At 36.1% G+C, this 20878-nt stretch overlaps 1 protein-coding gene and 1 non-coding gene across 2 annotated transcripts; both read left to right on the top strand.

Annotated features, from left to right (window-relative positions):
- Positions 1-6657: 6657 nt before the first annotated feature.
- LOC133802972 (small nucleolar RNA R71) lies at positions 6658-6764 on the top strand. Its single transcript, XR_009877714.1, has one exon. It is a non-coding gene; the product is annotated as a small nucleolar RNA R71 (small nucleolar RNA).
- A 5166-nt stretch (positions 6765-11930) lies between these two features.
- LOC133802538 (tobamovirus multiplication protein 1) lies at positions 11931-20737 on the top strand. The gene is made up of 13 exons (XM_062240864.1): positions 11931-12339; positions 13013-13063; positions 15064-15097; positions 15443-15529; positions 15616-15667; positions 16121-16304; positions 16415-16510; positions 17217-17277; positions 18171-18235; positions 18471-18545; positions 18660-18732; positions 19379-19545; positions 20238-20737. The coding sequence occupies exons 1-13, from the start codon at positions 12232-12234 to the stop codon at positions 20259-20261; spliced, it is 1077 nt and encodes a 358-aa protein (XP_062096848.1). The 5' UTR covers positions 11931-12231; the 3' UTR covers positions 20262-20737.
- The last annotated feature ends 141 nt before the right edge of the window (positions 20738-20878 follow it).

The raw sequence follows: 20878 nt of genomic DNA, 5'->3' as shown, positions 1-20878 counted from the left end.
ACTTCATCTACTCGGGGCCTTTTATCAATAGCACACTGCCGAGGTGGTGGTGCTTCTAAGGTCGGTAGTTCATACCCCATCACCCTATTCGAAGAAATTGCCGACATGGGTTTCCGAACTACATCACTTCCAAACATAACCACTCCATAAGTTCGGTATAAATCAGTGATTAAGGAACCATGACCTAATCCTCCCGTAGTGGTCAACATACTGATATCCTTCATACTCTTCCTAATCACTCGGCCGACATCAATTTTCATGCCAGTCATAATGGCATAAACCAACAACAGCCTCTCCTTGTTGATATCTGACATATGAGTTGTCGGCATTAGCCTTGCACTCACAAAGTGCACCCAAGCCCGCACCACATGATTTAATTGATAGCGCCACAGGTATTTTGGCACACCACCAACAACAGTAAACCGAGCTCCCGGTATACTCAACGTTTCCGCCACATGGACCCAATCAATATCATCTCCATGAGCCCATTGATGATATTCATCATCCTCCCGTTCATATGTCGGCATATCATATAATTCAGCAATAGTATCTATACCAACCGGAACTTGAACACCTCTAACAAATACGTCTACATTCTTCATCTCCACATAGTTTGCATAAAATTCTAATACCACTGACAAGTTGGCATGGCTAACATCCTCTGAAGCAAACATATCCCAACCCCTTCTTTGAATTTCCCCCCTAATTTCTTCATAAGTTGAGAGTTCACATGGTGATTCCGTATACTCAAAACCCCGCTCACTGATTACCTTCCTCTTACGAATCCTTGTATAACGCTCAAAAGCGGCTTTACTTACGAATTTGGTAACATCATAATCTGGGGGTGGTTCGGGTTCCTTAGTAGTTGATGGCCTAGAAGAAGATGGTATATTGGTGTTCCTAGAAGAGGATGTCCTAGAGGGATTTCTCTTAGGTCCCATAATATGCTACCAAAATTTGGACAGCACCTCCCCTGTTTTTGCAATATTCCCCCAATTCCAAATAACTTCTCAAACAGAGGCAAATCAATGCACTACCAAACTACACAATCCCCACTATACTCTTCAATTAAAAATCCCTTCTTTCCCTTCTTTATAAAGAAATTACCAACAAAAAATCTAAATATTTGGAGAAACACTTACTTGACAGTGATAATCTCCTCTTGAACTCTCCAATTGCACCAAGTAAGCATGAAATCACCACTTCAATTGATAGAAATTGAAAAGTTAGGGCTTGAAGAAATTTTTGGGGGTTTAGGGATTTCAAACTCAGATTAGGAAATGAGAAGAAGAAGAAATATGTGGCTGAATTAATATGTGGATTGAAGAGATAATAAGGAGAAATGGGAAAAATTTCTGGGTAGAATGAAGAAATTTAGAGAGAAAATGAGGAGAAAGGAGTTGTGGATTTTTTTCAAAATGGGGAGAATGGGAAAAATATAAGAGGGAAACCTCCTTTAATGTTCGAACCCGCATGCGCGCCGCGGCGCGCCCCTCCAAGCGCTGCGGCGCGTATCAATTCTGGATTCTCTGGGAATTCGCCAAGCGCCGCGGCCCTTCCCATAGGCGCCGCGGCGCGCTCCTCCGAACCGAGCCTCCTTCTCTGACTTCGTCAAGGGCCGCGGCTCTTGTTGCATGCGCCGCGGCCCTCTCTCCACAAGGCCAATTTTCAATTTTTTTATTTTTTTTATTTTTATTTTTATTTTTATTTTTAATTTTTTTTTATAGTTTTCACGATTTCCACGGTTCTATTACATTAAAAGAAAAACTAAAAACTAAACAAAATAATAAGTCCAACCACAACTAAAACTAAAAATTGTTCATGCTTTTTACATACTAACTGAACTAAAAATTAAAAACAAACATAGGAATGCCTCCTACGAGCGTTGTCGTTAACGTCATTTAGCCGGACGCTGCTTTAGTCTTCAGATCAAATCAATTCCAACTCGACCACGATCCTACATGTCTTCACCGGTCCCTCCAAGTAATGCTTCAATCTCTGTCCGTTCACCTTAAAATCTCCCGTCTTTTCACTATGAACTTGTACTGCTCCATAAGGAAGTGAAAAGACTACCGTATACGGTCCAGACCATCTTGACTTCAATTTTCCAGGAAAAAGTTTAAGCCTAGAATTAAAGAGCAAAACTTTATCCCCTGGTTGAAAATCCTTCCTCAATATTCTCTTATCATGAAAAGCCTTCGATTTCTCCTTATATATCTTCGCATTCTCATAAGCTTCATTTCGGAATTCCTCAAGTTCATTTAACTCCATAAGCCTATTCTGCCCCGCCATGAAGAGATCAACATTCAGCTTTTTCACAGCCCAAAAGGCTCTATGCTCCAATTCCACCGGTAGATGGCAAGCCTTACCAAACACCAATCGATATGGTGACATACCAATCGGAGTTTTAAATGCCGTGCGATAAGCCCAAAGTGAATCATCGAGCTTCTTCGACCAATCCTTCCTCGAAGTATTTACTGTCTTTTCCAAGATACCTTTTATTTCTCTATTCGATACTTCAGCTTGGCCATTTGCAATTGGGTGATAAAATAATGCCTTGCGATGATGAACACCATAACGAGCACAAAGAGCGGTGAACCACTTATTGCAAAAATGACTTCCCCGATCACTAATAATAGCTCTTGGAGTACCAAATCGAGTGAAGATATTTTTATGAAGGAATTTAATAGCTTCCTTCCCATCACAAGTAGGAGTTGCTGCAGCTTCTACCCATTTAGAAACATAATCCACCGCAAGCAAAATATACTTGTTATTATACGATGATGGGAAGGGTCCCATAAAGTCGATCCCCCATACGTCAAATAGCTCAACTTCCAAAATACCGGTCATCGGCATTTGATCTCTTCTTGATATGTTCCCAGTCCATTGACAACAGTCACAACTTTTGACAAAATCATTAGCATCCTTAAATAATGTAGGCCAGTAAAACCCACTTTGCAAAACTTTCGCAGCTGTTCTTGTTCCGTCAAAATGACCACCGCAATGCAAACTATGACAGTGAGTTAAGATTGACAACATCTCGTCCTCAGGCACACATCTACGAATAACTTGATCTGGGCAATGCTTGTACAGAATAGGCTCCTCCCAATAATAATGCTTCACCTCCGAATAAAATTTCTTTAATTGTTGCCTTGTCATTTCAGGGGGTATAACCTTTGCAGCCAAATAATTTACATAGTCCGCAAACCATGGAACCTCCTTACCAACATTCACTTCGAACAATTGCTCATCTGGAAAAGCATCATTAATCTGAACTTCTTTATTAAGAGAATTTACCCCAACCTCTAAACGAGACAGATGATCAACCACCAAGTTCTCAGTACCCTTCTTATCCTTAATTTCCACATCAAACTCTTGTAATAGCAAAATCCACCGAATAAGACGAGGCTTGGAATCTTTCTTAGTCATAAGATACTTTATTGCCGAATGATCCGTATAGACTACCACCTTATTTCCAATCAAATATGGACGGAACTTATCGAAGGCATAAACTATGGCTAGAAGTTCTTTTTCCGTTGTTGCATAATTCAGTTGAGCATCGTTTAAAGTTCGACTAGCATAGTATATAGTTCGAAATACCTTATCCACCCGCTGCCCAAGAACCGCTCCAACTGCATAATCACTAGCATCGCACATAAGCTCAAATGGAAGGTCCCAATTAGGAGTACATACTATCGGCGCTGAAATGAGCTTCTCTTTGAGAGTCTTGAAAGCAACCAAACAATCATCATTAAGATCAAAAGGAACCCCATTCATCAACAAGTTAGACAGCGGCTTTGAGATCTTAGAGAAGTCTTTGATAAATCTCCTATAAAACCCCGCATGGCCCAAGAAACTCCTCACTCCTTTAACTGAAATTGGTGGTGGCAAATTCTCTATAGTAGAAATCTTGGCCCGATCTACTTCAATTCCTCTCTTAGAAATTTTGTGCCCCAATACAATGCCTTCACTAACCATAAAGTGGCACTTTTCCCAATTAAGCACCAAATGCGACTCCTCACACCTTCTCAACACCATCTCCAAATTCGCCAAACATCTGTCAAAAGAGGACCCATATACCGAAAAATCATCCATAAAAATTTCAATGCCTTTTTCAACCATGTCAGAGAATATTGCCATCATGCACCGCTGAAACGTGGCTGGTGCATTACATAACCCGAATGGCATCCTCCGAAAAGCAAAAGTCCCATAAGGACACGTAAAAGTTGTCTTTTCTTGATCCTCCGATGCAATTACGATCTGGTGATAGCCCGAGTACCCATCTAAAAAACAATAGTAATTATGCCCCGCCAATCTATCCAACATTTGATCAATGAAAGGCAAAGGAAAATGATCTTTCCTCGTTGCCTTATTCAACTTCCGATAATCAATACATATCCTCCACCCCGTCACTGTCCTAGTTGGAATCAATTCATTGCTTTCATTCTTTATCACCGTCATACCCCCTTTTTTCGGTACCACTTGCACTGGGCTTACCCAAGCACTATCAGAAATTGGGTAAATCACCCTAGCATCCAACCACTTCAAAATCTCTTTCCTCACCACTTCTTTCATTGTTGGATTAAGCCTTCTTTGAGCGTCAATAGTCGGTTTCGCCTCATCTTCCATCAGAATTCTATGCATGACTGTCGATGGACTAATTCCTCTTATATCAGCCAAAGTCCACCCTATAGCAGTTTTATGAGCCCGTAACACCCTCAACAATTTCTCCTCCTCTACCTCTGAAAGAAATGATGAGACTATAACTGGAAGAGTCTCTTTCTCCCCAAGATAAGCATAACGAAGGTGGTCTGGTAAAACCTTTAACTCTAAAACAGGTGGCTTCTGAATCAATGGTAATGGTATGTCTGGTCCTGCACCCAACTCTTCAAATTTCTTATGTTTCCAAGGCTCAACTGATTTTATCCAATTTAAATAACTCATCACCTCTTCATTCCCCTCACCATCTACATCTTCAACTATGAGACTCAACTCAAGAGGATTCTCCCTTAATGTTTTTCTTTCCATTACTTCTTCGACCACATCAACAGAGAAACAACTATCACTTGTTTTAGGATAAGTCATAGCCTTAAACACATTAAATACTACTTCCTCCCCTTGAACTCTCAGCTTCAACTCTCCCTTTTTCACATCAATCAATGCTTGCCCAGTTGCTAAAAATGGTCTCCCCAAAATAATTGGAACATTCTCATCCTCTTCCATATCAAGGACTATAAAATCAGCCGGAAAAATAAACTTATCCACCTTTACCAACACATCTTCTATAATACCACGAGGATGCTTCACAGATCTATCAGCCAGCTGTAATGTTACTGTAGTTGGCCTAGCTTCCCCCAAACCAAGCCTTCGGAATACAGACAAAGGCATTAAATTAATACTCGCCCCCAAATCACATAGGGCATGCTTACATTCGAACTCCCCAATAGTGCATGGAATGGTAAAACTCCCAGGATCTCTCAACTTTTGAGGAAGCTTCCGTTGCAAAATTGCGCTGCATTCTTCTGTTAATGCCACTGTTTCATAATCACCCATTTTTCTCTATTTGAGAGAATCTCCTTCATAAACTTTACATAGCTAGGCATTTGTTCCAATGCTTCCGCAAATGGTATATTTATGTGTAGCTTCTTGAACACCTCTAAAAACTTTGCAAACTGCTTATCCAAATTATGCTTGCGAAGTCTTTATGGATATGGAACTCTAACATGATGCTCAATAGTTACAGGTGGGGTCTCCTCTTCTTCCTTAAGGTCTCCAGTAACCTTTTTATCATCCAACTTCTTCTCTCCTTCAACTGACTGACTCTTCTTTGGCCCTTCATATTTCGCTCCACTCCTCAAAGTAATAGCTTGGCACTGTTCTTTAGGATTTACTTCTGTAGTGCTAGGCAAATTTCTTTGAGCTCTATTAGTCATTAAAGTAGCCAATTGACCTATTTGAGTCTCCAAACTTCTTATGGATGCCCTAGTTTCAGTCATGAACTGGTTAAGCACATCAGGTTGAGGTTCAGCTGGTTTCATTGGTATTTGGGGAGGTGGTCTATTTTGTGGTTGATAATAGCCCGGTGGAGGATTTTGGTGTGCATATTGTTGTGGATATGGTGGCCTATTTTGGGTAGGTATATAAGGTGGCTGAGGTTGAGGATAAGGTTGGAGGGTGTTTTGGTTGTTAGACCAAGAAAAATTGGGATGGTTCTTCCAAGCTGAATTGTAAGTCAAGGAATTTGGATTGTTAGGCTGTCTTTGGTAATTTCCTATGGCTTGAACTTCTTCCATGGGCATATTATTCATGTCTGTAGCAGGGCATTGGTTTGGTTGATGGGATGTACCACACACTTCACATGAGTTTTGAACTTGCATAGCTTGAGAGGGGAGTGTGGTCTTTTGCAATTGCTTTGTCAAGGCTGCTACTTGAGCAGTAAGCATGGTTATGGCATCCACTTCCATCATTCCAGCCACCTTCTTTGGCTGCCCCCTTTCATTTGGCCATTGGTAATTGTTCATCGCCATCTCCTCTAATAGCTCATATGCCTCATTAGCACTTTTGCTCATAAAGGCACCTCCCGCCGCAGCATCTATAATTGTTCTTGTCGTCCCATTCAACCCATTATAGAAATTATGCACCAACATCCACTTTTCTATTCCATGGTGCGGACACTTCCTTAGCAACTCCTTAAAACACTCCCAAGAATCATACAGTGACTCTCCATCCAACTGATAAAAATTATTAATCTCACCCCTTAACTTTGCAGCCTTCGCTGGAAGAAAGAACTTGGCAAGAAATTTCTGAGCTAACTCCTCTCATGTAGTGATCGAATTCGCTTGTAAAGAAATCAGCCAACTTTTCGCCCTATCCCTCAACGAAAATGGGAATAGCCTCAGTCTTATAGCATCATCGCTCACCCCATTCATCCTGAACATATCACATAACTCCAGGAAATTAGCTATGTGTAAATTAGGGTCCTCCGTCGGCATACCTCCAAACTGAACAGTTGTTTGAACCATCTGAAGGATGGCTGGTTTGATCTCAAAGTTGTTGGCAGCAATGGTTGGAGGTCTAATGCATGAATGCACTCCTGTAACAGTAGGAAGTACATAATCTCTCAGTGTTCGTGCTCCTTGCTCCCTTGGAACCTCAGTAGCCCCTTGACCATTATTAGCACCGTTTCCCAGATTATCAGCCATGGTGAATTCCAATTTCCTTTTTATCTTCCGGTTTTTCCTGCACGTTCTTTCAATTTCCCGGTCTATTGGTATAACCTGTTTTTATCTATTGCTTCGCATATACCAACTAGTCCTAAAACACAAGAGAGCCTTGATCCGGATTAAATGTAAAAAAAAACAATCAATTTAGAACAAAAATTAACTTATTGATATTAATAAAAACAGTCCCCGGCAACGGCGCCAAAAACTTGATCACCAAAATGTAACACGCAAGTATACGCGGTCTAACCAAGTAATATATGATAAGTCAAGTGTCGATCCCACGAAGACTGATATTAACCACCAACAATTAATTTCTAATTCTAATTGATTTGCTTAATAATTTCAGATTGACAGTTAAAATAATTATTACTAAAATTTAGGAAACTACTAATACTTAAATAAATGCAGTAAAAAGAGTTGATTTAATTTAACAGATGCAAAAGTTAGGGCTTTAGTTTCATCAACTTTCCACTTATGATTTCTAATCAATTCTCAAGATTTCTTAATTCTGTTACGGTAGCAGATTACAATTATATATTATAGTCTTGTTAGGATCTATAATTCTCTACAATATATTATTTCCTACATCTCTGTGGTAAATCAATACATTGCAGGCTTTAAGCACAAAAACCCTAAACTACACAACTCATAAAAGTACTTTCGTCTAATATGAAATTGCGATTATTTATCTATAGCATAATTACCCTTTTCTTTTCAGAGTTTAGGTTAAAATCATATGAACATGTAAATGATGATCAAACATTCACAAGCATTAAATGTATGATAAATAATCCACAGCAGAAGAAAGAAATTCAGGAAATTTCATTAAGAAATCAAAGTTTCAAGAAGAATCCACTAAAACCCTAATAACAAGATTAGTTCAAAGCAGACATAATGACATCAATCAAATTAAATATAAACATAAACATCAGTAGAGAAATTACAGAAGAGAATAAGAATTCAAACTTTAGGTCCTCAATGTTTTTCTTCTGCCTCCAAAGACTTATCTCTCTCTAATTCTGCATAATCCCCTAATAATTAACTCTAAAAACGTATTTAAACAAAAACCCTAAAAAATCTAACAAATTCGACAATTCTGAAATTCACGTTCAGCCACACGCGCCGTGACCCTAGCATCCAAGCGCCGCGCCGCGCGTCAATGTTTCAGCGCATCCTCTCTGACTTCAGCAAGCGCCGCGGCGCGTCCCTCAGGCGCCGCGGCCCTTCAAAATTCCAGAATTAAGGCCCTTTCTGTTTCTCCCTTGCACCGCAGCTCTCCATTCAAGAGCCACGGCCCCTCAAATTCTTCCAAAATCTTGATTCCAAACTCCAAATCTACCAATTATCTCCGCAAATGAGTCTTCAGCTTCCTTCTTATCAACTTTTAGCACAAATTGCCCAATTTCAACTGATTTTTCAGTCATTTGCCAAACTTCACGATTTCTTCTCCTATTTCCTGAAAACATACCAAAACAAGCATAATACCGCAACACACTCCACCAAAAGTGACTCAAACTTATCCTAAACACATGTTAAAACTATGCTAAAAACAGACTCATCAGTTGGGCGGGCGCGCGGGTCGCTGGCTGCTAGGCTACTCGTGGACGTGTGGCGTGAGGGAGAAGCGCCACATGGCACGGTGGGGTGATGGAGAACAAGGCAAAGCCTAGGCAGGCCTGGGCTCCTTTGGGCCTATTCCTGTTGGGTTTGGACCACGAAAATGCCATTTTTTCATTTTTCTTTTTCAATTTTAACTATATCTTTCTTCTCTCTTTTTATTAATGTCCAAATGCAATTTATTTCCTAAAAATTAAATACAAATTAAATTAAAATTAATATTTTCAATTATAAAATATATTACAATGAATTCATAAAAATATTAATTAAAACTTAATTTATTTTACACTTTAAAACTAATAAATTGACATTTTGAGCACTAATCAATTACAAATATACCATCAACGGGTCAAAATTACTAAAATGTCACTTTTTAACAAAAGCGGGTCTTTAAACACATTCAATACACATAATCATACATACTCAATTATATAATCATATAATAAACATAATTACCCCACTTGCACTCCCGACAAATACTTAGTCATATTAGGAGTTTCAGGATGCTACATTAACAAAGTCCAATAAAAGATTAAGATAGAGAAATGCAAACCCGAGTTGTAGAACAAAACTCCTTAACCTTCTTGCAAGCTTCAAACCCTAGTTAGAACACCACTTTTATCATTTGATGGAAAAAATCAAAATCAAGGCTTATATGTTAGATGTATCATTGTCCAAATTATCTATAGCATAGCCGTTGATGGATGCTTGAGGCTTTCTCTAGTAGGAAATGGAATTGGGAATTTGGACAATGATACATCTAAGAGAACTCTAAGAGAACCCTTTTATAATGTAGTCACCGTCATAAATTCCAACCAATAGGATTAGAGCTTTTGAACACATCATTTGGAGCTTAAAACATGTGTCTGTACAGACACGCCAGGCAATGCATCACCTGTTGTGATTTGCCCAAACCCTAAGATTTTAGGCGATGCATCACCTCCAGGCAGGCAACTAGGGGTGTTCATTGGATCACATCCAATGGATTTAAGCCCATCTGATCCAATCCAATTATCCATTGGATGTTAGATTTTTATAACCGATTCAATCCAATTGAATTGAGTCAATCGATCTGATCCGATCCAATGGATAATTGGATTGGATTGGTTCCATCCATTAGATGCATCTCCTAGTTATTTATTAGATCGGATCGGATCTATCCTATTATTTAGAGTATTTTTTAATCTAATTTTCATGTATATTTTAATTATAAAACACACAAATTACTCATTCAAATAAAAACACTATTTAGTTCTAATAATTTAGAAGCATACAACACAAATTCATCTAAATTAGAAGCATATATGTAATTTAATGATTATTAGATCAGTTCGGTCAGTTTTTATTGGATATTGGACTCTCATTCAACAACCGATCGTTCCAATTTGGATTTTTAAAATTTTAATCCGATCCAATCCAATAGTAATTGGATATCAAATTTTTGGCAATCGGTTGTAATTGGATTGGATATATTCTGCACACCTCTACAGGCAACGCAACACCATATAGGCAGGTCCAACTTCTCAAAAGTGATCTTAAACACCTCCAAATAATGCCAAACTTTTTTGGCATCCTTAGATACCTCAATGTATCACTTTGGACCATAAAATACAATTTTTGAATGCCTACAAACAAAAATCAAATTTCACATATTTACTATCTGAAACCATAATTAAGATTCATACATAACTTGTGTAAGACTACTTGGACTTTATATTTTAACCGATACTAACAATTCATCCTCAGAACCCAGCGAGCATTGCTCAACCAGCGAGCACTCAAGCCCTTGGGGATTCTTCTTTCCAGGTTAGCTTTGCATATCAAGTCCTAGTTGCGTTCAAGCACCATCTCATTGAGTAGAGCTATCCGGTTCGACTTGTATCTCAAGCACTGATCTACTTCAAATTGACTTTCTTCCATTTGAGCAGATATGTTTTCTTGAATATTGTACGTCTTCTTAATTATCACGTGTTAAGAATATCTACAACATAATTAAAATTTTAATCACATCATTATAAAAATTTGTTTAAAAGAAAAACACTCATTTCTAAAAAGCATCTTCAATCTTATCCTCACCCTAAACGCTTGACCTTGCTTAAATCATAGGACCACTATCCCAATATACTAATAATAAAACCAAAAAAATTGAAAAGAAGTATATTATCATTCCTGTTATTAGAAGCAATCGATAATCTTTATAAAATGGTTTTGGAACACACTCGAAAATCTCGATATTTTTTAAAAAATTATCAAAAATATGATATTTTGCAAAATAACTTTAAAATAGGATTTGTTTACACCAAATAATCTATTTTAATATTATCAAATTTACTTAAATATATATATGAGAGCTTCTTAAGTAGGGGTATCACTTTTGCCTCTTTCGGTAAGAGCGTTTCCGTTTTCGGCAAATCTATAAATTACAACTCAATTTTTTTTATATAACAATATATAATATAATTATAGCAAGCATCTTACTAATTTTTGAAAATTTTTTAACAATCTATAGTGCTGATATCAGGGTTCAAATAATGTGTTTTGCACGCGTATAATAAAAAAATACACACGCGTGCAACTGTTATTTGAATCACGTTTTTGGCACTATAATTTATTCACAATTTTTTAAGAACTGGTGGGATATGCATTATAATTACAATGTATATTATCATATAAAATAATTTAAATTATAATTTTTTTATGTACTAAAAACAAAATTATCATCCAACAAAAAAGAACAAAAGTAATGTCCCCATCTAAGAAATTACATATATGTAAAGAAGTGTATTCTAATCCTTCTTATTAATTATTTTATGAATAATGCCCAAATATTATATACAATAACTTAATACACTTTTTTAAATAGTAAGTTTCAATTTCAACCAAATATATTTATAAATAAAGTACTAGGCCCACTATCTTAAAAAATTTATAATATTTGAGTGGAGGTATCTTTAATCATAATTTATTCGAAAATGGAATCAACGTGAATCTTCTTTGAGTCTCACACGATTCAAAGCAACCAACCGTGCGAGATACCCCGCACAAAGTACCGAACCTTTTCTTCCACAATCAATATCCCGAAATTACCAATGTACCCCCGTCCTCCTCAAATATTTACTAAATTTACCCTTGACATTTTCCTTTCTCTTTCTGTCTCCGATTTTCGCCCAAGGGATCTATCTGCCATGAAAGATTCCATCAACGAGGTTCCATTCTCAGTCCGTACCTTTCTACTTCTTCAACATTTCGAACCCAACTCACTTCCAACTCAAAAAGCTGTCTCCCATTATTAGAAACACCAGGATTTTTCATATATACACACACACTCATATATATATATTAGATATATATATATACATATAGAGACATATACTGTAAACTATTAAAGAAGATGATTGAATTGAGAGAAGAAGGGTCTTGCTTACCGAGGCTTTTGATGGGTGTTAATGTTGCTCTTGCTCTTGTTGATGTTTCTATTGCGGTTGTTTCATTTGCTCAGGTTTGGTTTTACCAACTCTTTTTAATCAATTTCTTTCATTTATTGGGAATTTGGGTTGGGTTTGGTTTTTGTTTATGGATTTGACAACTGGGTTTTGTGGAAATACTGCGAATGTGGGCTTTCTGTGGTTGGAATTTAATGAATTGGGTTCGAGTGGTTCAATGAATTTAGACGAGCATTCTATGTTTTGACGCCAAATTTGGGCTCTGGGTTTGGTTTCCTGCCTTTGTTTTGACTGGATTAGTTTTGGATTTTTGTCTGTAGAAGGTATCCTCTTTGGATAAGTATTGTGCTTTATTGCTTGTTATGGAAATATGAGAGTTAGTATGAATACTTGAGGCATATAGCTCTTAATGTAGTTGACTTGTTGGAAATAGGTTGTAGTTGACCATGCAAAATTGTAATGTGTTTGATAGCTTGAACTTCATATGCTCTGTTAAGGATAAGAGGAGAGTTATTAGGCTAAAGTAGTAACTGGAGCTTGTATGAGCATTGATATTACAAATCCCCATTTGCATTGTAGTTTATTAGGCCATTTCTTTTGGTTAATACACATTTTATTAAGAATTGAGAGACCAGTTATACAATTGAGGAAAAGATGTTTAATGCATGCACGTATTATTTGTTTTACTTTCTTAAAATGTTCAATGCTTATTTGTTTCGTCGATTTCAGTTATTCAGGATTCACTCCAGGAACATACACAGCGGGTGGACTCGCCAAAAAGTAAGTGTTATGTTTCTGGACAATTTCACTTGATATCCATGTGCATAATGTGTCTGTGCATGCCTATTTTTATAGAAGTCATATTTCTAGTGTGGTTAAGCTAAATGACTTGGGCTGTGAACTATATCTGACCCTATTAAGTAGTTTGGTTCCTTGGCATACTGTGAAACTGTTCAAGAAATTTCCTTTAGAGATGTAGGCTGCTAGATACTGTGTTAAAGACTCACCTGTATCTCAAAGGTTACTAAAAACATGTGCTTAATAACAAAATTTTGACAGTAGCAAGGGACAAAAATGTTGATTCCGGCGAATTTTGCCACTTATGATCAGTGTTCACAAGAACAAGACGGTTCAATGTCTTACAATGTTCAAGCAGCATTCTTGTCGGAAGGATTTTTTAGGAGGCCCGGACACCTACCGAACATCCCTGAAGGATGGAACAACATGATAAAGAAGGTGGTGAAGGTATGGAGAAAAATCTGGGAAGAGAACAAGGAGATCTCTGAAAAGGGGAGGCAAGAAAGTAGTAGAAATGTTGAATGAGGAGACAACCCACTTTTGAACTTAAGACTATGCGCGTGCTCGATCTAGCAATCTTGTACTATTGTTTTGATGAATCGTCACTAAACTAAAAAAGAAAGAGAAAGAACTGGGAGTTGGCACCTATGGCACTTCTATAGCCTTTTTCATTTCTTTCATTTTATAGAAACTAGTGATGTACTTCTATAGCCTGAAGTTCACTCCTTTGGTATTGAAACCTCCAACTCTTATTTTAGCAGCAGAAATAACCTTCTTTGCTGCTACAGTGGAAACCTTCAAATCAGAAGAAACCTCCCCTTTGGCTTTTTGAAACTACAGCTACCTTGAAATCAAAAGCTGCTACAACGCGCAGTTGCTATTAGCTTTTTTGTTTACTTGAGACATAGGCATAGGCAGGGTAGGGATAGGGATAGGGATAGGGCTTTGTTTGCTTTAGCGTAGAGCTAAAAAATAAGCTCTATAAGTCGAAATATAGTATCTTTATTTGGGCTGCTAAGTAGAAGTAGAAGCTATAGGCGAATTCGCGCCTTGCTGTTAAGTAAGGTGGAAGCTAGCGTTAAAGGTGCTTGCCCACGGCTATTCGTAGATCTGGAGTTCTATGCCGATTGTGCTACTTTCAATCCTTAGTAGCGGGCATTAGGTGAGAGGGCGCCTATATCATAGCAGTTATTGTGCTTTCTAGATACCTTTCCATGCTTTAACAAGCCAGCTACGCACCTTGCTCTTCTCTTAGTTGCAAGTTGCTTTGATTTGGAAATAAGCTGGAAGTCAAAAAGTAGTATGAGTTGAAGTGAAGAGCACTAGTTAGAAATAATGAGTAGAGTGGAACACTGTTGGCTGAACAAAAGACGTATGACTTGAGAAAGTAAGATCGGAGATCTGCTGTCGGGAAAAGGAGCTCCAATGGTTCTTTAGAAAAAGAATAATAGGTCCTTTTAGCCAAATCCAGGTTTTGAGTTTACTTCTAGTTTTGGAACGATGGGAACTCCTACTCATAAACGCTAGCTTCCAGCTTATAACGAGAAACACAACTTACAAGTTTTTCACCTAGGAAGTAGTTCCAAGGCTATAGTTTTGAAATTTAGGTAGATAATGGTAGTACTGTCATGCCCAATCTAACTTATCTCAAAAGAGATGCCTACATGAGGAGGAAATCGATGCAAGAAACATGTACCTGTTTGTACATTTTACTTGCATTCAGCATTGCTTGCTAGTTTGAATGCATTTTGTATTTTATCTTCCCCAACAGCATACATACGCATGCCTATGTTTGTTCTTAGTTGATATGATAATATATGATTTATATATGAATGTATGTATAAATCTTACATTTACATTATATGTACAAATACTTAACAAATCTTTGTTTTTTGTTGTTATTGTCTGTTTACCATAATTAGTTTCTATCAAGAATCCTATTGAAGGTTTTCGTATTTACACATAAAACTTTCAAATTTCAGGTGTTTCATCTGATGATTGGTTCTTCTAATATGGGTAAGAAAATATAATTTTGACATTATATATATATATATGTGTGTGTGTGCCATCTAATACCTAGAAATCCCCCAAAGTCACTTAGCTGGTCCAAGTTTGAAACTATGGCTCCTTGCCTAACTTTATAATATATGGGGAGCAGAAAACTATAATAATTGCTATATATAGGTGTCTAGAGGGACTCGAACCTCAGATGTTGTGGTAGCCTCCCCTCTTTGGTTTTTTGACATAATAATATTTATCTGTTACTTTAGCTTAAGCTTTTTGTCCATGCAAATTTAGTAATTTATGACACTTCTGCAATTTACCATATCATGAGTTAACATATCTAATTTCTCATTACAGGTTACTTTCTATATTTTTTATTAAGTCTTATTTCTGCTTGTGAGGGTTGGCGATGTTGGTCACACTCTTGTGGCTTTATTTTCATGGGTATGCTTCCTGTCATGGCAGCAAGATATTTATTTTCATTAATGGCTTGTTGGAAGTTCTTGAATGGTGAAACTTTTGCTTTGCAGCTTTCCCAAATGTTCTATTTTTTGCAGCGTTTCTTCTTCTTTTATCATTCTGGTATGTTTTCTTTTTGGTCAATTCAAAGTTTCCAAATTTATACGAGATACAATTTCAGTGTAATGATTCCTTAATGCTGCATTCAATTCCTTCTTCTTACAAATCTTAAATATCCTTTCTTCTCAAGTGGTTTGGAGGGAAGGAAAACAAGAAACTTTAAGATGACAGCTTTGTGCTAGTAAGATAATCCACTTGTTGTCATTAAGGAAAATTTATATTTCCATTGACTGTATGATGATTTCAATGGCTTAAATCTCTCTCTCTCTCTCTCTTGACTATATAATGATTTGTTTTCTATGTATTATCCAAAATTTATCATAATTATGTAAGAAAGAAATCTAATTGTCGTTCTCAAATTGATGATTTTGCTATCTGCCTATTATAAACTATAAGTGGTGTCCCCTTGCTTCTCTGTCTTTTCCTTTTTGTTCCCCTTAATAAACTTTCCTATAGGGTTGATCTCTGCCATCAGTCAGATGATGAAGATGAGGAGGATGAAGAAAGCAGTGCTGAGGAATCTTTGCTAGAGAAGACATTTAATGAACGGAATTCATTAAATGCAGATAATCATAATCACAGAAGATGTTTACCTTTCCGGTTGGTTCATGTTCGAAGTCGCCAGAAAATTGTTATTTTGGTATGGAAATAGCATGTACAATAGTCTATTAATATTTTCAGTAAATTAATGAAGTGTTGTGTTACTACGTTTTATCAAGATGCATAACTCAGTATTTATTTATTTATCAGGCAACTCTTCTAGTTATTGTAATAATGTTGGCATGTGCTGTTATAATCTGGATTGGGATGGGAAAAAACCCTATTGATTCTGCAGTGGTGGCTCGGGTATGCACTATGCACATATTGATACATTTTGTATTTTTCTTTCCTTGGTATTATAATAGAATGCTGTCTAGATTTTCCTGACTATGAATTGATCTTATTTTTTCTTTTTATTATGACATGAATACATATGAAATGGTTAATAATTACACTGAATCTCTTTTTCCTATGCTTCCAACACAGTTACATACCAGGCATTATAGCCAGTATAGCGGAAGGCTCAATCATTTTTATTGTTTTAATTTTTTTCTTATAATTTTATCCAAAAATTCTAATTTATCTCCCAAAAGTTGTGAAAAGAAAATTATAAATAGGCCCCTTTAATAAAACTATGGCTCCATGCCGGTCCAGTACTGTTTATGGTCCATTGTTAAGTTATTGCTTTCTAAGGTTACTTAGGGATTTCTAGTTGCTTTCCCACATATAAGGATTTTCCAATGGCTTATTTGTGGTACAACATACACTGTAAACAGGAGATTACTTTTGCAAAGTGTTCAAATCAGATAATTGGCATGTCTAAGATGCTAAGTTAAAACTAACTTTTCTTAATTTGTGCTTTCTATGAGTTAAATGAACAACTGTTAGTGATAAATTGCTATAACCTTGATTGCAATATCTTCTGATAGAACAAAGAAGGTTATGATACTTTTATTTCTTCGTAGATTAACATATATTGGAGTTGTGACAATAATAGTATTGATTTATGCAGGTATATGTAGAGGTTTTTGCAGGAGCAATGCTTTTATTAGCTGGAGCACTAGCTTGTTATGGTAAGCAATTTTCGTTCAAGTTTATCTGCTTTCAATTGTCAGAAGTTCTAGTTATCATCTGTTTTGTTCATTTTCTAGTAATTTTTTATTCAGTGTAGGAACTAATTAGGTCATTGTTGGTTACTTTTTCTTGATGGGGTGACCAAATACATAGTTTTTGTATTATGGTGTCAGAACTTGTTACACTTCACAAGATGCTATCGACTTATTTTTAGTTGAATGAAGTAATATAAAGGTTAATACTTAAAAGAACCGGAATTCCACTTGCTTCCATATTTACAAGAATATGCAATTTAAGTATGATGTATTTCATTTACAATAAATAAAATAATAATTTCTGACAGTATAAAACTATAAAATATGTGAAGCAAAAGTAAAGGATTTGCCCCAAATTAACAGGACCTCACATGTAATTTCAAATTCAACACTGATGCTTCCTTGATTTTCTCTATTACATTGAGACGTTAATATTGACTCAGATTGTTTTAATTGATTCAGAAAGTTTGAGTTACCCATTTCTTTCTCAGAAACTGAAGGTTTTAATTCCTTCCAAAGAAATCCTAGAGAAAAAATAAAATCATGATCATTAGTCTATTTTTAATGGATTTTGTTATTTGTATTTTTCATCATAAAGTCAAAGTGTTTATATATAATGAACTCTCAGGAGAAGTCACTATTTGGACACTTTTCCATATGTTTGATTTTTCAGAAATTGGAAAAGCACAGGTTGTTTTACACATGTTTTCTTTTACCATTAATGCATGCTAATTATTGTTTGATTATTCTGTTCTGTGGTGCGGTGAATACTTTTTACAATCAAAACAAATTACTTGGGTCCTTTATTATTATTATTATTTAAGTTATAATTTTTTTTTGTCTTTCTTTTTTTCAAGGAATATTACTATGCCTGAAAATGAGCAAAGTCAGAACTGAAAGAGCTTCTTCAGAGCTTTGGAAGGTACTTTTTTCGAATTCATTCTTAATATGATATCACCGTCTTTCTTAACTGCTTTGAGTTTTGCCATCTCTGATGCTAAACATGCTTTACTTTTCAACTTTATCCAGATATAAGATTGCTCAAAAGGTTTGTTTTTTGGCATATAAATTGAAAACCTTTTTAAGCGCACTTTCCATGTTTTTTTTTCATGAAAGCTGTTAAGTTGTGCTGAATGAATGTAACTTTGGGTTTGCAGGTTGCGGGTTTAGCTGTTGTTTGTGTTATATGTTTCACCTCTAATGCTTTTGTGGCTTTGTTAACTGACATTCCTGTAAGTTCCTATCTATAGGGCATGTAATGCCATTCATTTTTCATTCAAACATCTAACTCGGTCTAATAGATCTCTAGCAGTTCATTTCTCGTAATTTTTTTTAAAAAATTGCAGATGCTTTATCACTGGCATGACCAGGAAGTGAATGGTGGTTGTATATCTCTTCTAATTGTGTATTACTTTGTAGGTAAGTAATGCTAACTAACCCTTCCAAATTCAGTTGACCTTTATTCGATTGATGGTTTTACACAAACACAAAGTAATTTTGGCCACTATATTCTTCGACTGAGAAGATTCTATGCTATCATTTTTCTCTCTACATTAGACTTTTTTTATCTCATGTGGTAATGGTTGCATCTTTAGCAGTTTTATAGATGTGACTAGACAAATCCTCAAGTGTTTTGTTATGAGATTTGCTTCACTATTATATTCTCTTGAGATTATCCATACAAATTTCCTGCTAGAAGTTTGTACAGAAAGAAATTCCCATTTTATATTAAGAACTCTTGACCAACCAAGAGGGTTTTCTTCAGGTTTTAGTTTCATTTTATTCAAGTTAAAAAAAAATGTATCGACAGTACAGGGAATTTGTGGATAGAAACAAATTGAACTTCCAAGGTTCTATTGTTAGATCTCTCCTTAGCCCCCCTAATGATTACTTGGAGTCAAGGATTGATTAGCAGAGTTAGATGTAAATTTTCTTGTTGATAATAAATAATAGCTCTTACAGGTTGAACATGGTTAAAAGATTGTTCTTCTCTCTAGTAAAATGCTCTTGGGAGAATTGGTAAATTGTCTGTTGATTTGTTTTATTCACTTTTGTGTGCTTCTAGGTTCATCAATCCCCTCAGCCTTTTTATTATGGGTAATGAGAGAAGTACCACCATTAATAACAGCTTATGTACAACAAGAATCAGCTACATTAACTTTCGTAAGTGATAGTACAGCAGCAATACCAAATCCTCAGCACTGGACGACTGCGCCAAGTGTGAGAAATCAGGTCTGTATTATTCTTCCTTCATATTCTTCATCTATGTCGTGTGTATAGATATATGATAGACATACTACTCTTTGTATAGGGAATGAAACAGTTTGCTTTTACAACTCCACAAAAAGAACTTCCCTCATAATTCAACATGTTTGTTATAAACATTATTTTGCATGAACATTGGCTGTGGTTTTATTAAGTAGCCAAGCACAACCACATAATAATATAATTTTAAGGATGGGAAGATTACAGGTCATATCTCAGTTCTGCTTATTAGGGGTAGCAGTTCTGTGTAGTCTGGTCAAAGTAACCAAATTATTACTTACTAATAAATATTTAAACTGGAGACATTAGCAGAAGTGAAACTTCATTATAGATTAGTGTCTTGTTTAGGTCTAGAAAAGAATTTCTGGAGGAGGTGTGATGTTTTGAATGTTATAGTGAAGAAGACCACACAGAGCCTTAGAGCATAGAATGGGGTAAATTTTACAGGTTTTAACAAACAATATAGCTGAGAAAACAGGATCAGAAAACAGAGAAGTCATCAGTGGAAATTGGTTTTCTACTTTATCTTGTGATTATAAAAGAAATACATTTTATTGCTTGATAAGTAGTTGTACTCTTTGGCTGAAGTTTAAAACCACATCATGAAACTTTATTTCTAAGACTTTGGCTTTGCATTTACTTTCTGCTTTGATCTGCAGATATCAAGAGCAAGTCCTATATAACTCGACGTCTATATATGCATATCAAGTTGTGTTTTTTTTGGCCCCAAAAGGTGATATATGGCCTACATATGTGGGCACTGGATTTGGTGAACAATCTTTGGTGAGATCAGTGTCACAGCTTGAGGGACTTGGATGATGATGAGAAAGAAAAAGGCTGCCACTGCTGCTGCTTCTGAGTCACACACAAATCCTTAACAGGCAGTTGGACTTTAGCCGTAAGGTTGCCAATGCCATGGTTTTTTTTTTTTAACTTTTAACACTTTATGCATTGTACATAAGAACAAGTTGCACAATGAGAAATCTTCTAACTTTATAAAAAGATTTCTGGCTGTTGCGAAATTTTTTTGTTGGTGAATATTTGTTTGTGTTTAGAAATGAGAGAAACATAGTATGTGAATCCTTTTTATATGTTGGACATAATAACTTTTGAGACAATTTTCGTTTTCATTAGTAATGAAGCTTGACATGTTTGGTAAGCCAGAACAGTCTCTGCTCAAACCAACACAAACTGTACCAAAACAATAAGACTTCACTTTTATGAAAATTTGAGTTGAAGATCTAACAAAATTGTCAAGAAAGAAGTCAAAAGTGATTGCAATCTAGAGATTGTAGATGCG

The sequence above is a fragment of the Humulus lupulus genome, chromosome 9 (assembly GCF_963169125.1).
Source record: "Humulus lupulus chromosome 9, drHumLupu1.1, whole genome shotgun sequence".
NCBI classification, from domain to species: Eukaryota; Viridiplantae; Streptophyta; class Magnoliopsida; order Rosales; family Cannabaceae; genus Humulus; species Humulus lupulus.
The sequence above is the reverse complement of the archived record's forward strand: the minus strand, read 5'-3'. Positions and strand labels throughout refer to the sequence as shown.

Bases quoted from the DNA above. Each gene is read 5' to 3' on its own strand.
- LOC133802538 (XM_062240864.1), top strand. From the start codon at position 12,232: ATGATTGAATTGAGAGAAGAAGGGTCTTGCTTACCGAGGCTTTTGATG. The intron at 15,098-15,442 runs GTAAGAAAATAT...TTCTCATTACAG, and splicing joins GATTGGTTCTTCTAATATGG to GTTACTTTCTATATTTTTTA. The intron at 15,668-16,120 runs GTATGTTTTCTT...ACTTTCCTATAG, and splicing joins CTTCTTCTTTTATCATTCTG to GGTTGATCTCTGCCATCAGT.